We start from the raw sequence: 19,607 nt of genomic DNA on the forward strand, positions 1-19,607 counted from the left end.
TTAAAAAAAGTGCATATTACTTTATTTTATGTTTTAGCCCAAAAAAGGGCCCAAAAAAAATTTTCGCCTCGCTCCGCTCGGCGATCTTAAAAAATTTCGCCCCCCCTTTCCAAAATCCTGGATCCGCCCCTGGATTGTGCGCAACATTTTAATAAACAATTCAACACTATATACACGTTTAATGTGAATTTTATTAAAATCGATGAAGAACATGAATTTGGCAGCTAGTGCCCCTTAAACAGGTAAAGTTCAATTAACAAATTCTGATCTACTGGCATTCAACACCAAATTACTTACTTGCTGTATATTGATAAATGTGATTGTATATTGTCAATACCTCAACATCGAGAATACGTCATGTGAGGTGTTGGTCGCTACGTTTGATACGGGGTCAAAGGTTGCGGCTTCGAGACAGAGAAAAACATCCAGGTAAAAAGTGTAGAATTTTGTTTTTGAAAATTTGAGTTGTAAATTTTCCTAAAAAGTACTTAATTCCGTTCATCTAGTTGTAAATTTTCCTAAAAAAAGTACTTATTTCCGTTCATCTATTATGGGTATAAACTAAACTGAACAAGAAAAGTATTAGTAAACAGACAGAAAGTCCGAAGTTGAATTAATTATTTAACAATTAATTGTTTAAATATATGAGAGAATGTTTTAGGCGAATTTTTATATGAGAGAATGTTTTAGGCGAATTTTCTTTAATTACAGATAAATGTATTTTAGGTTCAGGAAATGATTTATTCTTCGGGTACGTCTAAACAACCGCTCAGGCCCCCCTGAGTGCACTCAGGACATACAAAGTGCACTCAGGACCCAATACCGTAATCATATCTGCACACATGATGGATGTTTATATTCGTTATACGCTTCTTATTTTAGAGTTAAATTTTGGTAGAAGTTGAAATCGTAGGGGCGGATCCAGCCATTTTAAAAAGGGGGGGGTCCTAACCCAGGGCAAAAAAGGGGGGTTCAACTACATGTCCCCATTCAAATGCATTGATCGGCCAAAAAAAGGGGGGTTCCAACCCCCCCCGGAACCCCCTTCCCCCTCTGGATCAGCGCCTGAATCGAACTTAGATAGATATGTTAATTCTTATAAAATAATGAGGGCACGTGTCACTGATTACACAACTACTGAGCCATGAATTATCCAATCAACAAAATTGATTGGATTACCTTTATTGTTTTTTAGGAATTGTAAATACTGTTTAGTTCAGTTTTACCTTTAACATGAATTTGCATATAGAAAAAATAAAATATATATCTCATTCGATGTGCTTTTTCAGTTTATTTTTCATGATGACGGGTACATTAATTTGTTGTGTTTTGCAGTTCACGAATAAAGAAAATTATTTTATAGTTTTTTTTCTGTAACAAGTTCGATTTTTGTTTTTCAGTGTGATTCTTTTCTCTCTCTCTATCTAAATCAAGTTTTTAAACAAACACAATGTTGACTGAATATCAAATTTTATTACATTTGTATATCTTTATTCTCAACAAACCATTATACAAGAGAAGACAATTATGTACAATATTCAGTTTAACCTTAACGGAAATCTGTGCACGAAGACTTAGTCGTGGTTTGAACGGATTTCGTGTCAATAAACTGTCTTCGAAATAGTCTTTCTTTGTTAATGTTTGTGTCATTTTGGTCTTTTGTGGATAGTTGTCTCATTAGCAATCATACCACATCTTCTTTTTTATAATTTCTCGCTACTACAATCTAACTTACATATTTTTTTAGAAATAATTATACCCAAAATATCATAATTTTTAAAAAACGGAGACGAAAACGGAGACAAGTTCATTTTCAGAATTTATTTTCGCATTGAAATTCGTTTCAGGCTTGTGAAACTGGACAAAACGACTTTAATTAGAGAAAAAAAACTTAATAAAAACGGATTTCTTAAAATATTCGTATAACTCAAAAATAAAATTCCTGGACAAGTTCGATAAAAATGAGAAATAACATCTAACTACATGTATACGGGTCATTTTCAAAAAATGTCGAATTTTCAGTACACCCATGCTAAAATTTTTATTTCTAATGGAAATTTCAGTTGTAATGGTTTAAATGAAAGCTTGTCGGATTTGTGATTCAGAACATTAATAATAAACACACCTTACATCTATTTTGACAAGATTAAACTGCATTTAAGTCCGATTTTGGGGGTATTTGTGTGCGTACATTGTCAGAAAAACACATTTCAAATGATTTTTTTTCCGATTTTCTGATCGCCTTAATTTCTGCAAAAGGGACTTTTTAAGAACGTTAATTATAATTCTAACGAAAAATCGTAGCTTCTTTATCATTGTATGTAACAGATTATCTACAAACTAAATTCAATCAGCGTACAGGAGGTTCATGTCTATCCTGTTACCGCTACTTAAATCAGTCGTTAAATTATTCTCCCTATGAATATTGAATCAGTCAGTGTTGATTTCAAAAATGCAAAGTAATCTTTACATTTAAAACGCCTCGTTTCTTGAACGACAGTGTAGAGAAAAGAAATTTCAAGACTTTTAGTGAAAAAAATAGAGCGTACTTTTTTTCATGTCTATGCTGTTACCAACCATTTTGATTAATTACACAAACAGTATGGTTGTAAAAAGTGCAATAACGTGTTGGAAACCAAATTCACAATAGAAAACCATAATCACTTCACCAAAGGGAGTAGTTATTTCACAACAGCAATCAAAAACGAAGAAATTTGTCTATCCTGTTATGTCTATCCTGTTACTATGGTTGCTATGGTTACAGTAACAGGATAGACAATTATAGACAAAAACGTCGTTAAATTTTTTATCTTAACATGTAGGTGGAAAACGAATGAAATATTTCATTGTTTGAACTTATCTTAAGGTTATAACGTCTTAATCTTCCCAATTAAGCATTTGCAGTTGCAATACTGATATCGGTAACAGGATAGACAAAAAGGTAACAGGATAGACTTTTATATAGTGATATATCAGAAACGTACGTTCCTGTTACCAACGAAATAAAGAGAAAAGTAAATTAACTTATGAGGGATTTACTTGATGTTGGGTTTATTTGAAAGGGTGAATAAAGGCCGAACAATATAAATTGCTATCTTAGACTTGCCTTACTGGTGGTAATTTTTACAACCTTTGAAAACCAATTTTTAGAGCCATTTTTCAGTACAACCTAGAAAATTGGCAAATAATCTATTATTTTACAGAATGAATATATATATAGAAGTTTATTCTCTTGAAAACCATCTAATTGGTAACGTAAAACAAGCTTAACATTTTATCTAAACCTTTTCTTAATAACCCAAAATTTCTTTTGAAAATGGTAACAGGATAGACAAAATATTGTACCACCTATCAAAAAATGTTTCAAGATATTCTTGTATGACATCATTAAGATTGCATCTTTTAATATGTTGTCCTTAAAGTACTGTTTGTTTTGATTTGCTTATGTAGAAGGTTGTTTGAATAAGTAACTTTTAATAAATTTTTCAATTTCAAAATTCGACATTTTTTGAAAATGACCCATATGAGTTTGATTGTTTGAAAAGTACGGCTTTTACCGTTTAGAACGGATTCCATATACAAAACTTTAATTAATATAAATTCTTTTAAAGTATGAACATTTATTTTCCTTTTCAAACTCGTGCAAAGAATTAATTACTGGTCCAGGACATGATAATAAAATTAAGAATAAAACTTAAAAATTTATGGAACGAAATCTTAATAAAAGACGAAAATCTTAAAACATCGTGATATTCATTCTAGACGTCACAATATTACTTCTCGCATGGTCACACTGTACTAACAACACAATGTATAAAACAACAATAAAGATAATCCAATTAATTTTGTTGATTGGATAATTCATGGCTCAGTAGTTGTGTAATCAGTGACACGTGCCCTTATTATTTTCTAAGAATTACAAATGTAACATATCTATCTAAGTTCGATTTCAAATTCTACCAAATTTAACTCTAAAATAAGAAGCGTATAAAGAATATATGCATCCATCCTGTGTGCGATGACTATAAAGGGTCCTGAGTGCACTTCGTATGTCATGAGTGCAATCAGGAGGTCCTTCAAGCGGTGTTTAGACGTACCGTTATTCTTCTGGAAGCTTCAATTTTTTTTATCAATAACTTTTACACAAGGAGACATTTTTGTTTTTTGACAGCATGAACCCCAGTTAATGAGCAAACACAAATTAAGAACGAAAATCGTTTACAATTAAATTTTATAGAAGGAAAAAGGGGGGGGGGTAATAAACAAATTTTATTTACGCTCACATACTTCTAAACAGATTTGCATATGTAAGCTCTCTATAGATAATGTTAAATTATTTCAGGAGTTTTGAAAAAAAGAATATTATATACAGTTTAATTTCGACTAAAATAGTGATTCTTTTTATAGATTTGGTACCTCAGTTTCGACTCAACATTTCATTTTGAATTGTTAGATGGCAAACTCTTTAGGCGAATATTGTATCTGTTCTTTATTTAATTATGGTGATATTGGCGATAATATTCATTATAACAAGGCCTTGTACAAATCCTTGATTATAGAATGTTTGGCAATTGAAAAAGACGAAAGTAGACATGCAAACCCTAATTATGCAGGGTTTCACAAGTTGATCTCCAAGCGGCCCACATTTAACATATAATAAGATCTATATTTCTCAACGTTTTCAAAATGAAATAACTTGAATTGAAAATTTCCCAACTGTGAAAATTTGTTATTTCTAAACGTCTTTAATTATTATTTCGGAAAAAAATAATATTTAGCATATTCATATATTTTCATAATTTTTTCCGAGGAAACCTTTTTTTTTGCAAAGTTTACTTCTATGTGTTTTTAACCATCACCAGCGACTTATTCTCTGCCATCACCAATTAGTCCTAATTATTAAAGATCAATTGACCAAATTCAACTGATGATTGGTATATCGTATCATGGAAGTAAAATATTACTTCCATGATCGTATTGAATATGATCATCGGTCATCCGTGACGTATCCCAAATAACGACGCATGCCGATAGATAGATCATAGTTTATTAATTACGGTCTCGCAATTTAAATTTCATCAAGGGGACTTAATTAAACCAGTTACTATACAAATCTTGAAAAAACGATGTACATGTACTTTTTAATATTTTTTAAAACAAATTACGAAAACGTTTAGTGTAAAAATCACCGAATATAAATGTTTCTTTCTTGCAGGTTTTGGCATTTGTAAATAACATTAACGTTTTGGAATTCTAATGCAAAAGACAGTCGATTCAAACTGAAATAACTTCTTTAAAGATGGTTTGATTTTTTCAGAGACACATATATTATATATGTCTCAATACATGTATTATATGTCTCTGATTTTATCAAAACAAAAATAACAAAATTATAAAATATGTTAGTTATCGAATGTTTACCCTGAACTCTTACTATTATATATATATATGTCCTAAGTTACTTAATGTCCTGTGTGCAACCAGGAGATCCTGAACGGTTTTTAAACGTACCATTATTTTATATGCATATATTCAAAGCTGTTCTTAATTATATGCATACTAGGTATCAGTGGCGGATCCAGGGGGAGGGTTTCGGGGGTTGGAACCTCCCCTTTTTTTGAACGATCAATGCATTTGAATGGGGACATATGGTTGGAACCACCCCCTCCCCCTTTTGTCCTTGGTTGAGACCCCCCCTCCTTTTCAAATGGCTGGCTCCGCCGCAGAGGTATATTTATATATATATGTGTGTACCAGCCCCCCTCCTAAATCTTTGGAAACAAATGGTAGATTATATAGGGAATCACGGAAGCATGACTGGACGTGAACACTCTAAGGCAGTCAATGAGTCCCCACTTATGAAAATTTCTGGATCAACCATTGCTTAGTTCTAGTTATCTTAGGTCCTAGTGTGAAATAATGCCAATAGGTCTTTTAAAACACATCTTTATTCATACATGTATATATACGTTTTCTCACGGATTTGTTCATGCAATATTGAAATTATGTTTAATCAATGCGCAATTACTGAAGTTTATATTTGCTACTTTTCTTCTTAATTTCATATAAATTTTTTTTTTATTTTTTTTCTTTGAAAAATTAGTGGTGTTGAAATAGGGAATGGACACAGATACCTTATCACATTTAACCAAAGAAATGTTGTATAATGTCATCAATCTGTATTACACGTAGACAGGATGTTCTCTAGAAAACTATACGTTATACACACCCGAGAATACACGCACTGTCGAAATGGAAAATTACTGTATGTTATAGTTACCTGTAATCAGCTTTGCAACACCATGTCATGACAGTTCAAAAAGATTTAATGGAATATTCATTTTTTCTGTAAAATTTAAAACTTTAAAAAGTAGACTTTGACAAAATTATGAAATAAAAAGAATTGAACAATTTAAAATCGTATTTTAACAAAGATTTAGATATAATTTTACAACGATCCTTAAAAAATAACCAAACAAACGTTGAATCAAACGATATGAACCTACGCAGTTTTATATTAAAATACTGACACTCACCAGTTTGCCATCTCAGTATGCAAGGCAAGGGTGCTTGGTGAGGTGCTGAAACTTGATGTACATGTATCATTAAGTTAATACAGTTCTGTTAGGATTGACTGCCTTTTTACAGAGACTTCAGTTCTATTCTTACTGTTATCAGTTAGTATAGACGGTTCCTGGCTTAGAATGATTCTCTGCTCAGCAAATGGTGCGTAATTAGCATTTGAATCAAATTTCTTGTAGAAGTAAAAAACACAAATTAATGTATTTGACAACTTTATTCAGGAGCACAGTCTATATTATCCGGCGTAAATAACTTCGAGATTTATGTGGAAGTTTACTCTGCTGCTCGATCTATGCTAATCGATGTTCCAGTATATTTCATATTTATATTTATTCGTGAGGCCTCGTAATCGTTTATATTCACTAAAAGCACAGTCGCCTAAATATTTTATATGGCGAAAAAATTGCGAAAATTGGGGGAAATAATATATTTTTAGTAGCATTATTATTTTAAAATCTTAAGAGGTTGCTTGCAAATTTAACTCTAAAATGAGAAGTGTATGACGATCTATAACGAATATATACATCCATCATGTGTGCAGATACGACGGCGACTATATAGGGTCTGCCATGAGTGCACTTTGTATGTCCTGCATGTGTGCACCCAGGAGGTCCTCCTGAGCGGTGTTTAGACGTACCGGGAAAATCTTATGATTCAGGATCAATTCATCGGTTACACTCCCCTGTCACCAGTGATTCTTTTTTGCTGACATTCTAAAAAAGTATTGTGTAGTCCCTGTGTAAGTGTTGACTCTCAACTTACACATGTGATTTTTTAACACTCCCCGGACTTCTGCAAAAAACAATTATTCAGTTCACTGATTTAGATGGAAGGTAAACGAACAGAAAGTCACAGGACATTCCGACAAAAAGTCACAGGACAAAAAGTCAAACACATGTCAAACTCAGGCATAAAGTAACAAAGTTGATAGGACAAAAAGTCACAAACAATTTGTTGACAATTGATTGAATATAAATGAAAAAAGATTTTGAAATATCTTCTTTTTATTACATATATTCATTTTTAATTTTAGGAAATTGTTCATAATATAAAAAAGAAGATGTGGTATGATCATGATGATTGCCAATGAGACAACTGTCCACAAGAGACCAAAATGACACAGACATTAACAACCATAGGTCACCAAACAGCCTTCAACAATGAGCAAAGCCCGAGGTAAAGCCCATACCGCATAGTCAGCTGTAAAAGGCAATCATACTAGATTTTTTTTTTTATATTTACATGTTAAAAAATGCGTGCAAATGTAATCAAAAGCTGCACACAAACGTAATGATTTTTGTGTGCAAATGTAATGGTAATGTGCGCAAATCTAATGCACTGATTTATTTGTTTTTAATACATGTAATAAATTTTAATTTAAAAGTTGCTACATCATGTTCATGTATAAAACTTCAAGAAAAATACAAAAAGAGTGTTTTCTTGTTCAAAGAAAAATAATCTCAAAACTAAATTGTGACTTTTTGTCCTGTGACAGTGTGTGACTTTTTGACTGTGACTTTCTGTCCTGCATTCAGATTGAATAGGGGAGTTTGGTTGACCCCGCCTCCCTCTATCTGAGACTACTATCTCAGTGATGAGCTTTGTGTTTCATGTACAAATGTATTGTGCTTTAATTTATGTACAAAAAAATTGAAAAACAGATATGTTACACATAAACAAACGACAATCACTGAATTATCGGATCCTGACTTGGAACAGGCACAACCATAACAAATTGGCAGGGTATAAGGAACTTTGAAAATATTTAGTTTTTGTGGTTTGGTCTATTTTCCGGATACTGTAAGCAATAAGGCCCCTTTATTTAGTGAATGAAATAATTGTAAGATGCACTTAGCTGTCTGTCATATTTTATATGAACTTGACCTCATTTTCATGCATGGTTCATTGGTCAATGAAACACTGCATTGTTTTGTCAGTTTATCATATGTTTAAAGTTACAGGTAGATTATATTTGGTAGATATGAAACAATTGTAAGGTGTGCATGTCTGAATGGCAGATTCATATATAAACCATGACCGCATTTTATTGTTCTTTGGTCAATGATAAGTATTCTTGGTTTTGTCATTTTATCAGGCCACATTTAAAAGAATGTCTGTTTCCCCTCCCCCGGGTCTACCCTTTGTAAACAGACCAGGAAGGCAGGTTTTTTTTAGCTCACCTGACCTGAAAGGTCAAGTGAGCTTTTCTCATCACTTGGCGTTCGTCGTCTGTCGTCCTGCGTTCGTCGTCCGTAAACTTTTACAAAAATCTTCTCCTCTGAAACTACTAGGCCAAATTCTACCAAACTTGGCCACAATCATCCTTGGGGTATCTAGTTTAAAAAATGTGTGGCGTGACCTGTCAAACCAACCAAGATGGCCGCCATGGCTAAAAATAGAACATAGGGGTAAAATGCAGTTTTTGGCTTATAACTCAAAAACCAAAGCATTTAGAGCAAATCTGACGGGGGTAAAATTGTTGATCAGGTCAACATCTATCTGCCCTGAAATTTTCAGACGAATCGGACAACCTGTTGATGGGTTGCTGCCTGTGAAATGGTTATTTTAAGGAAATTTTGCAGTTTTTGGTTATTATCTTGAATACTATTATAGATAGAGATAAACTGTAAAAGCAATAATGTTCAGCAAAGTAAGACCTACAAATAAGTCAACATGACCAAAATTGTCAGTCGACCCCTTAAGGAGTTATTGCCCTTTATAGTCAATTTTTAACAACTTTTCATTATCTCTTTGTAACTTTTTTAAAAATCTTCTTCTCTGAAGCTACTTTGCCAAATTTAACCAAACTTGGCCACAATCATAATACTAGGGTATCTATTTAAAAAAAAGTGTCTAATGACCCCGCCTACCAACGAAGATGGCCGACATCAGTAAACACATTAACAGGTGAGCGACACAGGCTCTTGAGAGCCTCTAGTTTTTTTTAACTGGATGTGATTGTCATAGCATGGTCACATGAATGGTTTGACTTGTCCAGTCCAGGCCACTTATCAGTTGTTTGTGCTCAATTTGAGTGTATTTATTTAGATTATCAATCCTTCTGCTTTCAAGCACTTTCCAAAAATGGAAACAAATTATTTTCAGGAAAAAAATAATTTCGATTTTTTTGTGGAAAATAATTTTTTGACCCGGGCGCTTATTTTTGACCCGTGTGGGGGGAGGGGAAACAAACATATTTTTAATTTTGGCCTTAGATTTTTTAAGCATAGGTCTACTTGTTGTATGGAATGACTACAAGGTATCAAATAAAAAAAGATGTCTGCCTGCCAAGGTTAATTTTACTGTGACCTCATATTCATAGAATAATGATAATATTCATGATATTGAACAGCAAGAATGATGAGTAAGTTGATGTTATATACAAATAAGACAAAATTTTCAGTTGCCTACTAATTATGTAATACATGTAGTAGTTATTTTTGTTATTAAATGATGTTTACCCTTTTATGTGTAGGGCAAGAACATGAAAGATAAAGGGGAAACTATAAACAGAAGAAATTATCAACAAAATAAGATTTACAGAGGTCAACAAAGCCTAAATGGTAAGTCCACTGTTATAAAAAATTTTGTCCTTGAATAATAATTAAATATTTATTAAAATAAGATGTGGTATGATTAAAGAGAAAACTATCCATCAGAGTTCAATTTAGTGGATGTAAGCATTGTAATTACTTATTAGAGGCCATTGATGACCTGTAAGTAATGAGAAAACCCATACCCTATACATGTTATAGTAATCTATAAAAGTCAACACTAACCAAATTTGAAACAGAGCATCAATTCAAACGTCAAATATACCAGACTAATTTATAAAAACAAAAAATTATGAAAAATAAAAATGACGGGTATGAACCAACATCAACCACTGAACTATGTACAAGCTCCTGATATTAGACAGGTGTAATATGGCTGGGTTGATATAAAAATAAGAAACACTTAGCAGTCTGATTTCCAATGAGACATTTCTCCAATAGAGATCAAATGACATTTAAGGAGGCTCTAGGGTATAACAATTTCAGAAAAATGTTTTAATATTTTTTTTTCATAACTCAATTTATTTATATCTTTATCATATGGTACACCAAATCATTCAAAACAATCAATTCGGTTTGGCCCCAGATGACTTTTAAAATGCATATATCATTGAAAAAGCTCCAAATTATCTCCCTTTGGTGCAAAAATGCCATTTTTTGCATTAAAAATGTAATATCTTATTTAACTCAACGGTGGCCTATATTTTTTATTATAATTTTAAATAAGCTGTACTTTAACTAAACTATTATAAAATTTAAGCGATTTCTGTAATTTAGTACTTGAATATTTAAATGAAAGTTTATCATATTAATCATAAACATGATAAAATAGCCATTTTATTGATCTCTTCACTGATAATTTTTGAGTTTGTGTATTTGTAGGTCAGAAATCTGGATTTTCATGGTCATCATTCACAGATCAATACTGAACGGAAAACTTAAAGCTGATATTTTTCTCCATAGTGCGACTTTTTTATTAATTTGAAATGGAACATGTTTTTTCCTACATTTATTTGAAAGAGGAAATTTCAACATGATGACTATAAACAAAAAGGAGTCATATCATCACGATCATTGATGCACAAGAACTTGATCATATAAATACAACAATGTAATTATCAATTGAAAGATGGAACGAATGAACAAGATATTAGAATGTTGTTGTCCAAATAAACTTGCTTTGTCTTCTCATTTGAATCTCTCGATTCAATAAAGATGTACAGAGGAAGATCTTTGAAGAACAGATTGAAAAAATGTTTTGTCTAAGAATTGCAGGAATATTCTAGTGAATGAAATTATTTATTGACTTCACTCTTATATAGTGGACTGAATAATTGTACATAGCAAGTTGTGAATAAAGAAAGCAAAAACTTTAACAAAAAGTGTTTATATTATAAATTTGCAAATATAAGCATACTATTATGTACACCACAAAGTTATATATTATAATTCAAATCGTTTGCCTATACAAGTATTGCAATGAACCTATAACAAAGAAAATCTTACCTCATGAAAAGAGTGAACTATTCAGTCAGAATATGAAATATTTTTTCAGTTCTATTTTTCATAATAGAATAAACAAGACAAAGATTTCAAAACAATATTTTTTCATTTATTTAGAAATTTCATCATTTTGTTTCAGTGAAAGGACTTTATTCTTTGACTGTAAAATATTATTATTATACATTCCAAAATAAGAATAATCTTTATTGTCATATAAACAAATAAAAAACATGTTTGTGACAAAATTTAAAAAAAATTATATATATATATATATATATAAAAAATATAAAAAAAACTCGTATACATTTAAAACATTTTACTACCAAACAGCATTCATTGTAACATACACATAACTTTATATTTATATATATATATATATATATTTATAATTTTAATCCCATAGGATTTTATTTTGTCCCATGGGATATTAAAAATCCCATGGGATAATTATAGTCCCATGGGATTTTTTTTGTCCCATGGGACAGGGCAAAATCCCATGGGACTACAATAATCCCATGGGACCAAAAAAAATCCCATGGGATTTAACCAAAATCCCATGGGATAATGGTAAATCCCATGGGATTTTGCCCTGTCCCATGGGATATTGAAAATCCCATGTTTTTATAATTCAAATTGCAAAATAAATATGAAAGTAACAGTATAAAACCAATGAAATTATTGAATCCCATGTAATTCCGCACATTTTGGTTATATACATGATATTGTAGCTCTTGTTTGAGGCGGCGGCGGATTTGCAAATGAGTGTTTTGCAAATTAAAAGTGTCCAGTGTTTATCGATAAAAGCAAATCCATTGATGTAAACGTTTGACTATTCTTCGAATGTCTACAGACTCTTTTATTTCTAAATGAATAGTTTTCCTAAGCTTTACGACATGTCAATAGTTATACATTCATACGTGTCTCTCGGGTATTTTCATTCAATAAAACATTGATATCCCAAAGGATCTAGGCAAATTGTGGTTTCCTCATATTTAATATTTAACAAAGCGCTTACACAAACAACGGACAACTTTTGAATTGATTTACTCATCAATATTTAAATAAAAGATAGAACTAACACAAACTCTTCGATATCTGAATAAAAGATGGAACTGGCACAAAAAACTAATACAAATATAATTTCTCCCAGCATGCACTACTACATTATTATCGAATTTCAGACGCAGCAATGTTAGTATTGTTATTAATTGATTATTGATTTTTCATTAACTCATCTTCTTCGAATGTAGAAAATTAATAAACTTTATAAATTAATGTTGATATATGTAAAGGATTAAACACTTTTCGATATTATTGTATTTGTAGAATAGTACCCATATTCCTTTGGACAATATGTCATTCCAAACTAAAATTGACGTCGCTGTATTTTATTGACCAGTTAATTTTACTCTAATATAACTTCCCCCAAGGGTGATTGGGGAATAGAAATATGGTCACTTGGTCTTCTCCCGACCGGCAGTAAAACGCTTGCCGAAGTGGGGCGTCCGTTTGGCTGTGCGGGATGTATTAAGTTCGCAGTCACGTCCGGTCAGAATGGGGACGTTAAATCCGATGTTTCGTGTAAAAAGAGTGCCACGCTCTTAGCACGTTTAGAACCCTTGCAACAACTCTATTACGACAAGACCTACCTATTGTATTTATTGCGAACTTGTTCTCGTTCTGAATATGTATGAAATATTTGCCACTGGACGTTAAGCAACCAACAATCAATCAATAAATCAATCTAATATAACTTTAAAAAAAGTGGAATAATTCAGACGTTTTGGTCCTCATGACAAATACGACAGTCCTATTGGCAATGCATCACTTCAGTGTTTCTTTTCTCTAGAGTTGATATAAAATTCGGAGATAATGCATTATTTTCAATCAGACAACTATCAAAGTGTAAATGAAGTGGATGTAAGCATGCTATTATTGGGAATGACCCTTACCCAATAATGTGTTTAACTGATAATAATATGATTGAAAAAATATTCAGAACTTCAACGTTAAGTTTCTGTTTTGCTCGAAGCGATATAGCTGACACGGCGTTAACTAAATTTTGTAAGTCAATATGACTCGGGTGACATTTTTTTTTAATGGAATCGATATGGAAATCTTTTATGTAACAGACAACCTTCGCAGTGTATTTTCATCTGTATTAACTAGTATAATTAAAATATTTTATGAGGGCAAGATGCCCTTATTTTACCTTGTGTCATGTAAGAGTTAGTGATCTCCTGTCAGGAGGGGAAAAAATGTATATATTTTATATCTTTTTTATGACCATGGCCGATAAACTGAAACCATCTAGATTGCTTTTCGCAAATGTCTGAGACGTGTAACTCACATCTTTCAAATCTATTACCACCAAAGATATAAACGAATTTCTATTACAAAATGTATCACTCAAATTCGAATTGAAATTTTAATGAAGTACAGATAAATGTCTCGTCCAATCAGAGCATTAAAACGGAATTACTCCCTTGGTGTAGATATTTTTAGTATGTGACATTATGACATATAATACCAAAGACTTGAACGAATTTCTAGTATCGCTCAAATTCGGATTGCCTCGTCCAATCAGAGCATTAAAACACAATTACTCTCTTGGTGTAGAGATTTTTTTTAGGTAAATCATCGAAACTGTTTGTTAGAATGTGATATTATGGCCCGAGACCACACTAATTTCGTAGTGCATTAAAATTTTTCTTTTAGGCAATATATGAAAATTTTTTAAATTCCCACCTGCTACTACTTTTAGGACAAATTATATCAACATTATGAACACTTCATCGGTTCTACCTTAAATTATAAACAATTTTATGTAAAGGGCGTCTTGAAATCTTTTGACAGCTTCCGAAGTGCTTGTTTAACCTTTTTCTGCTGGACAAAATCACTACTTTACTTTAAAATTCATGACCCAATTTTTTTTCAGTGTAATTTTATCCCCCTTCTTGCTATTTGAGGCATAAAACATGGAAAAATAAATTTAGATGGGGTATTCAAAGAAAATTGGCAAGTGACATACTGTCCACACTTGGGACTATATTCGTCAATTAAAGGACGATAACTGAGTACTCGGACCATGACCTTATGCAAGCAGTTCTGATATCACGTCTTTCTTGACGTATTACTCCCAATAATATTTTTTTTTATCCTGATGCGTAACATCAAAGAATCTTCACAAATGAGATGCAATTAATTTCATATTAAGATTCCTGCCTCAAAGTGAAGAAAAGGATGTTCATTTCATGACAAAAAGACATTTATTTTCATTTAACTTCAAAGAAATACAAAGTGGGTTTTTTTTGTAACAATTAAATGGTTATTTAAATAGTTCAATGTTCTCTTTTGAGACAGAAAAAAATCTGATGATATAACAATTATTAGGTGAAGTAATTGTATAAGAAAACGACATAAAATGTAACAAAGTATGAAATAAAGAAAAAGTGCATGTATAAACTCAGTTTATTCTAATGGATTTTATATTTTAAATTTTTGATTTTGCTTACAAACCCGGGTACATTAAACATTTATAAATTGTAAAAAATCCAGTTAGTGAAATATTATTTAAGAGAGAAGCAAAAGATACCGAAGGGAAATCCAAACTCAGAGGTTAAAAATTAACTGACAAAACCATGGCAAAAATAAACTGACAAAGCCATGGCAAAAATAAACTGACAAAGCCATGGCAAAAATAAACTGACAAAGCCATGGCAAAAAAAAAGAGAAAGAAAAAGGGACAAACATTAGTACACACAAGACAACATAGAAAATATAAAAGTGACGAAAATATAGGAACTTGTACGTTAAAAATTGAACATATTATTCACAATTGGAAAATAACCAGTCAGTCACAGTTGAACAAGGGCGTGTAAGCGGATACAGTTGAACAAGGGCGTGTAAGCGGATATGGGTCTTTCGATGTCTCGTTTCTGGTTTATTTGAAAACAAAATCGCAACATGCTTGTACCGACTTTCTCATTAACAATAATACCAATCAGTTACATCGAATGAAAACAATGATTTTATATTTATTTCAATTGCACATTTATAATACCCTGAAGGGTTGATAGCATTGAATAATTAACAAACAATTTACATTCATTGGCATTTAAAAAAAAACATTGGTTTATCGTTTAGCCAATTTAGAGTTATTTCCCGTTTAGTGTCAATCGTTAGTAATTCACTTACCAACATTAGCACATGGGATTCATTATTATATTACTAACATAATGTTATCATATTGCATGCATGTTTCGCATTAATTTAATCACCTACTTTTTATGATTATTGACAAAAGACATTGTAATTAATGTTTACAATGTCTTTTAAAACATTGATTACTATGTCTTTTGTCAATAATCATAAAAAGTAGGTGATTAAATTTGTAAATTTACTTTTTTCACTGTATATAGGAGAGACAGTGAAAAAAGTAAAATTACAAAAAATACTTAACTCCGAGGAAAATTCAAAACGGAAAGTACCCAATCAACTGGCAATATCAAAAGCTCAAACACATCAAACGAATGGATAACAACTGTCATATTCCTGACTTGGTACAGGTATTTTCTTATGTAGAAAATGGTGGATTAAACCTGGTTTTGAAGCTAGACAAACCTCTCACTTGTATGATAGTCGCATCAAAATTCATTATATTGACAACGACGTGTGAACAGATCCAGAACAAGCACAATATGTAACAATGTCATGAATAAGGGTACAAAAGCATATAATATATTGCAACGATTAAATTTGCAGTTTTTGTTTATTATCTTGAGTATTATAATAGATAGAGATAAACTTAAATATTCAGCAAAGTAAATTCTACAAGAGGTCAACATGACAAAAGTTATCTATTGACCCAATAAGGAGTTTTTTCCCTTTAAAGTATTTTTTTCACATTTTTTTATAATTTATAATCCTGTACAAAAATCTTCTCCTCTGCAACAACTGGGCCAAATAAAGCCAAACTTGGCCTTACTCATCTTTAGAGTGTGTTGTTTAAAAAATGTATCCGATGATCCCGACTTTCAACCAAAATGGCCGCCATGGCTAAAAATAGAAATAGGGGGTAAATGTAGTTTGGTATATAAAAGTTCTGAAACTAAAGCATTTAAAGCAAATCTGACATGAGGTTAAACGCATGAAATTTGCAGACGCATCAGACAACCCGTTAAGATAAACTATTAACAGCTTGCTGTTCGGTGTGAGCCAAGACTCTGTCGTACATTTAACCTTAAAAGGTTTATTTTTACAAATTGTGACTTTGATGGAGAGTAACTTGTCTCATTGGATCTCATACCACATCTTCTTACATGTATATCTTATAAATGTTTACTGTATCGAATGTGATTTAATTAGGAATTGAATGTTTCTTTTTGTAATTCATTGGGAGTAAAAGAGTTGACCGAAGTACATTTTGTATGAAGCGCAAAAGCGCTTCATTCTAAAAATTTGCGCACGGTCAACGCTTTTACAACCCTCTGAAGTTACAAAAAGAAGCATTCAATACTTATAATTATATTTTTTAGCTAGGACCATGAAAACAAGTAAATAAGTTTTTTATCTAATTTACCTGTGCACTTTATTGTGGGAAAATATCTGGAGTAGTCTACTCATTAATTATAACATTACCCATTTTCATGAACTTGAAAATATGTCGTTTACCTCCCCTTTCTTAATTGGTTCTTTTGAGAATAAAAATAAATCCCTGTATACAAGTATTTAATGATAATAAAAAGATTTACATGTCTTACTTGTGTAATTATCTCTATATTGTTAATATCAATTACTTTGAATTATAGCTAAAAGTATACAAGATTATACAAACCAAGTTCAGACGGCGGACATTCTTCGGCAAGTTGCCTTAAAATGTGTTTACAATCTTGTACCTTTACGACATGCGATTTTATACCTAATTCATACGAGCGTTTATTTATTATGATCTCTGGTAGGCATTAATTAGCTTCTTCTGTCTTTTCGTCATTTGTTTTGCTGGCTAATTGAATTGACGTAAACACAACAGAATAAGCCATTTCATTGAAGTTCGAGATTCTCTTCTTTCTTTGCTTTAGTCTATCTAACACCAAATATTATGAATTAGAAGTGCACATTCGGATAGGTATGGCTAGTATTACGTTCCCCTGGGGGATTTTAACGGTATTAATGTATCTTGTTCGATAGTTTTCTATGTATAAGGAACCCATTATAATTGGTAGTGGCATTGGATAGATTCAGATTTGGTGACAGTCATTTGGGGGATTAAAAGTATTATAATTCATGTATAACAGCCTTAAGAAATATAACATATTCCGAAGGGAAAACAATATCCGAAGTAGGATTTAAAATTGAATAAACAAGGAAAATAAGTTTTATTGTTTGGTGCACCATCTCAGAAACGGTTCTTTGCGCATGCTGTTGCGCTTTGAGGACATTGCTGATACTTCGTTCACAAATTCTTTAGAAATATAACATATTCCAAAGGGAAAACAATATCCAAAGGAGGATTTAAAATTGCATAAACAAGGAAAAAAAGTTTTAATGTTTATTGGACCATCTCAGGAACGGTTCCTTGCGGATGTTGTTGCGCTTTGAGGACAATTCTGATACTTCGTTCACAAATTCAAATAATAAGGAAAAGTATTTTTGGATAATTTGTTTGTGAGTTTGCACCATCACAGGAACGGTGCATTGCGCATGTTGTTGCACTTTAATTTGAAGACAATTCTGATACTTCGTTCACAAATTCAAATTGAAATAATCGGAAAAAGTATTCTTGGATATATTTTGTAAGTTTGACCCTAAAGTGAGATGACATCAGCTGCAGTTGCCTCTGTTGCTACCTCCACCAGTTTAAGAAGACAAACGGGAGCCAGTAAGAATCTTTCTACTATGGCTCAGATAAAGGTAAATGATGATTTGTGTTGTTTTTGGTGTATTTTGAATGTTACGATTATACAGGTGTTTTCATTAACATATTTTTAAAAAGAAATATTCGTATTCAGAATATGAAAAATTCGGCAGTAGTGTGTGCATGTGTAAAACTGCTAAAAGTATAATCCGGTTTATTTATATTTCAACTGATAATAAGATAAACTGGCAATTATATATAATACCCAACTGTTTTACCAATTTTAAACTCGCCACAGGCATAGCCATGAAACTCACGTTTGAAGTTTCAATAGGTGCATATAAGCACGTGATAAAAATAAAAGATCTGCTCGACTATATGGTCCGTTGTTAACGAAAATAAGCCCTTTTAACATATTAAATAACTATATTTTTATGTGAAATATATCTAAATAGATAATTGCTAGTTAGTGATTTTGTTGACTTTTCTCAAAACTACATCTACCCTTTAATTTTGTGAAAATTCGAAAAATTGGGAATTTAAAAAAAAAAATGGCTTAATATTTTGAATTATTGAGACATTTTCAACAGAAAGAAAGGAACTCTCTGGGGAGGGGAAAGAATCATAGAAATTGACGGTTTTTAATTCATTGATAACCACAATGATGAAGTTAGCATCGATATAAAAACAATGAAATGGTGAATGTTTATAAACAGATGATTCTTGATTTTTAATTAAGTTTTTCTTATAAACATTGATTATAATAAACAATAAACTGGTAACAATAAAATCGGGTTTACGACCAGAAATCATTGAAATAAAGGTTAAAATATCGTCAGTTAACTCTGATACAAACGAAAATAATTTGTGTTATGTCTTGCAGTTTTAGGGATGTTTTACGAATATATGTGATACATGTAGCCATAGACCATATTTAATGTACATACTTAATAATTCGTTTGTTTGTGTTGTGTACAGTCAATGACAGTAAGAGTCCCATAATATATCCAATATTTAACCAATTAAGTGCTAATACAACTTTCATATATTTAACTCTTCCACACGTCACATTATCAATGATTATGGACAAGTCAAAAGAGGTTTTGAAAGCT

At 31.6% G+C, this 19,607-nt stretch overlaps 1 protein-coding gene and 1 long non-coding RNA gene across 9 annotated transcripts in view; both read left to right on the forward strand.

Moving 5' to 3' along the window:
• Window positions 1-19,607, forward strand: part of LOC143058804 (dipeptidyl peptidase 4-like) — a 219,021-nt gene that overhangs the window by 77,690 nt on the left and 121,724 nt on the right. Inside the window, exon 1 of one of the 5 annotated variants that reach the window (XM_076232254.1) lies at window positions 18,375-18,551. The exons of the other annotated variants lie outside the window; for them this stretch is intronic. Within the exon in view, the coding sequence (XP_076088369.1) occupies window positions 18,456-18,551 (96 nt within the window). The 5' untranslated portion in view covers window positions 18,375-18,455. Of the gene's footprint in view, window positions 1-18,374; window positions 18,552-19,607 lie in introns of those variants that run through there. 5 annotated transcript variants of the gene reach the window in all.
• On the forward strand, window positions 175-11,518 carry LOC143059731 (uncharacterized). Of its 4 annotated transcripts, none has more exons than XR_012973585.1 (3): window positions 175-429; window positions 10,058-10,145; window positions 11,019-11,518. It is a non-coding gene; the product is annotated as an uncharacterized LOC143059731 (long non-coding RNA). The 4 variants fall into 4 exon arrangements; XR_012973583.1 differs by lacking the exon at window positions 175-429 and adding an exon at window positions 7,273-7,321; XR_012973582.1 differs by lacking the exon at window positions 175-429 and adding an exon at window positions 7,330-7,415.

The sequence above is a fragment of the Mytilus galloprovincialis genome, chromosome 14 (assembly GCF_965363235.1).
Source record: "Mytilus galloprovincialis chromosome 14, xbMytGall1.hap1.1, whole genome shotgun sequence".
In the NCBI taxonomy this organism is placed as follows: Eukaryota; Metazoa; Mollusca; class Bivalvia; order Mytilida; family Mytilidae; genus Mytilus; species Mytilus galloprovincialis.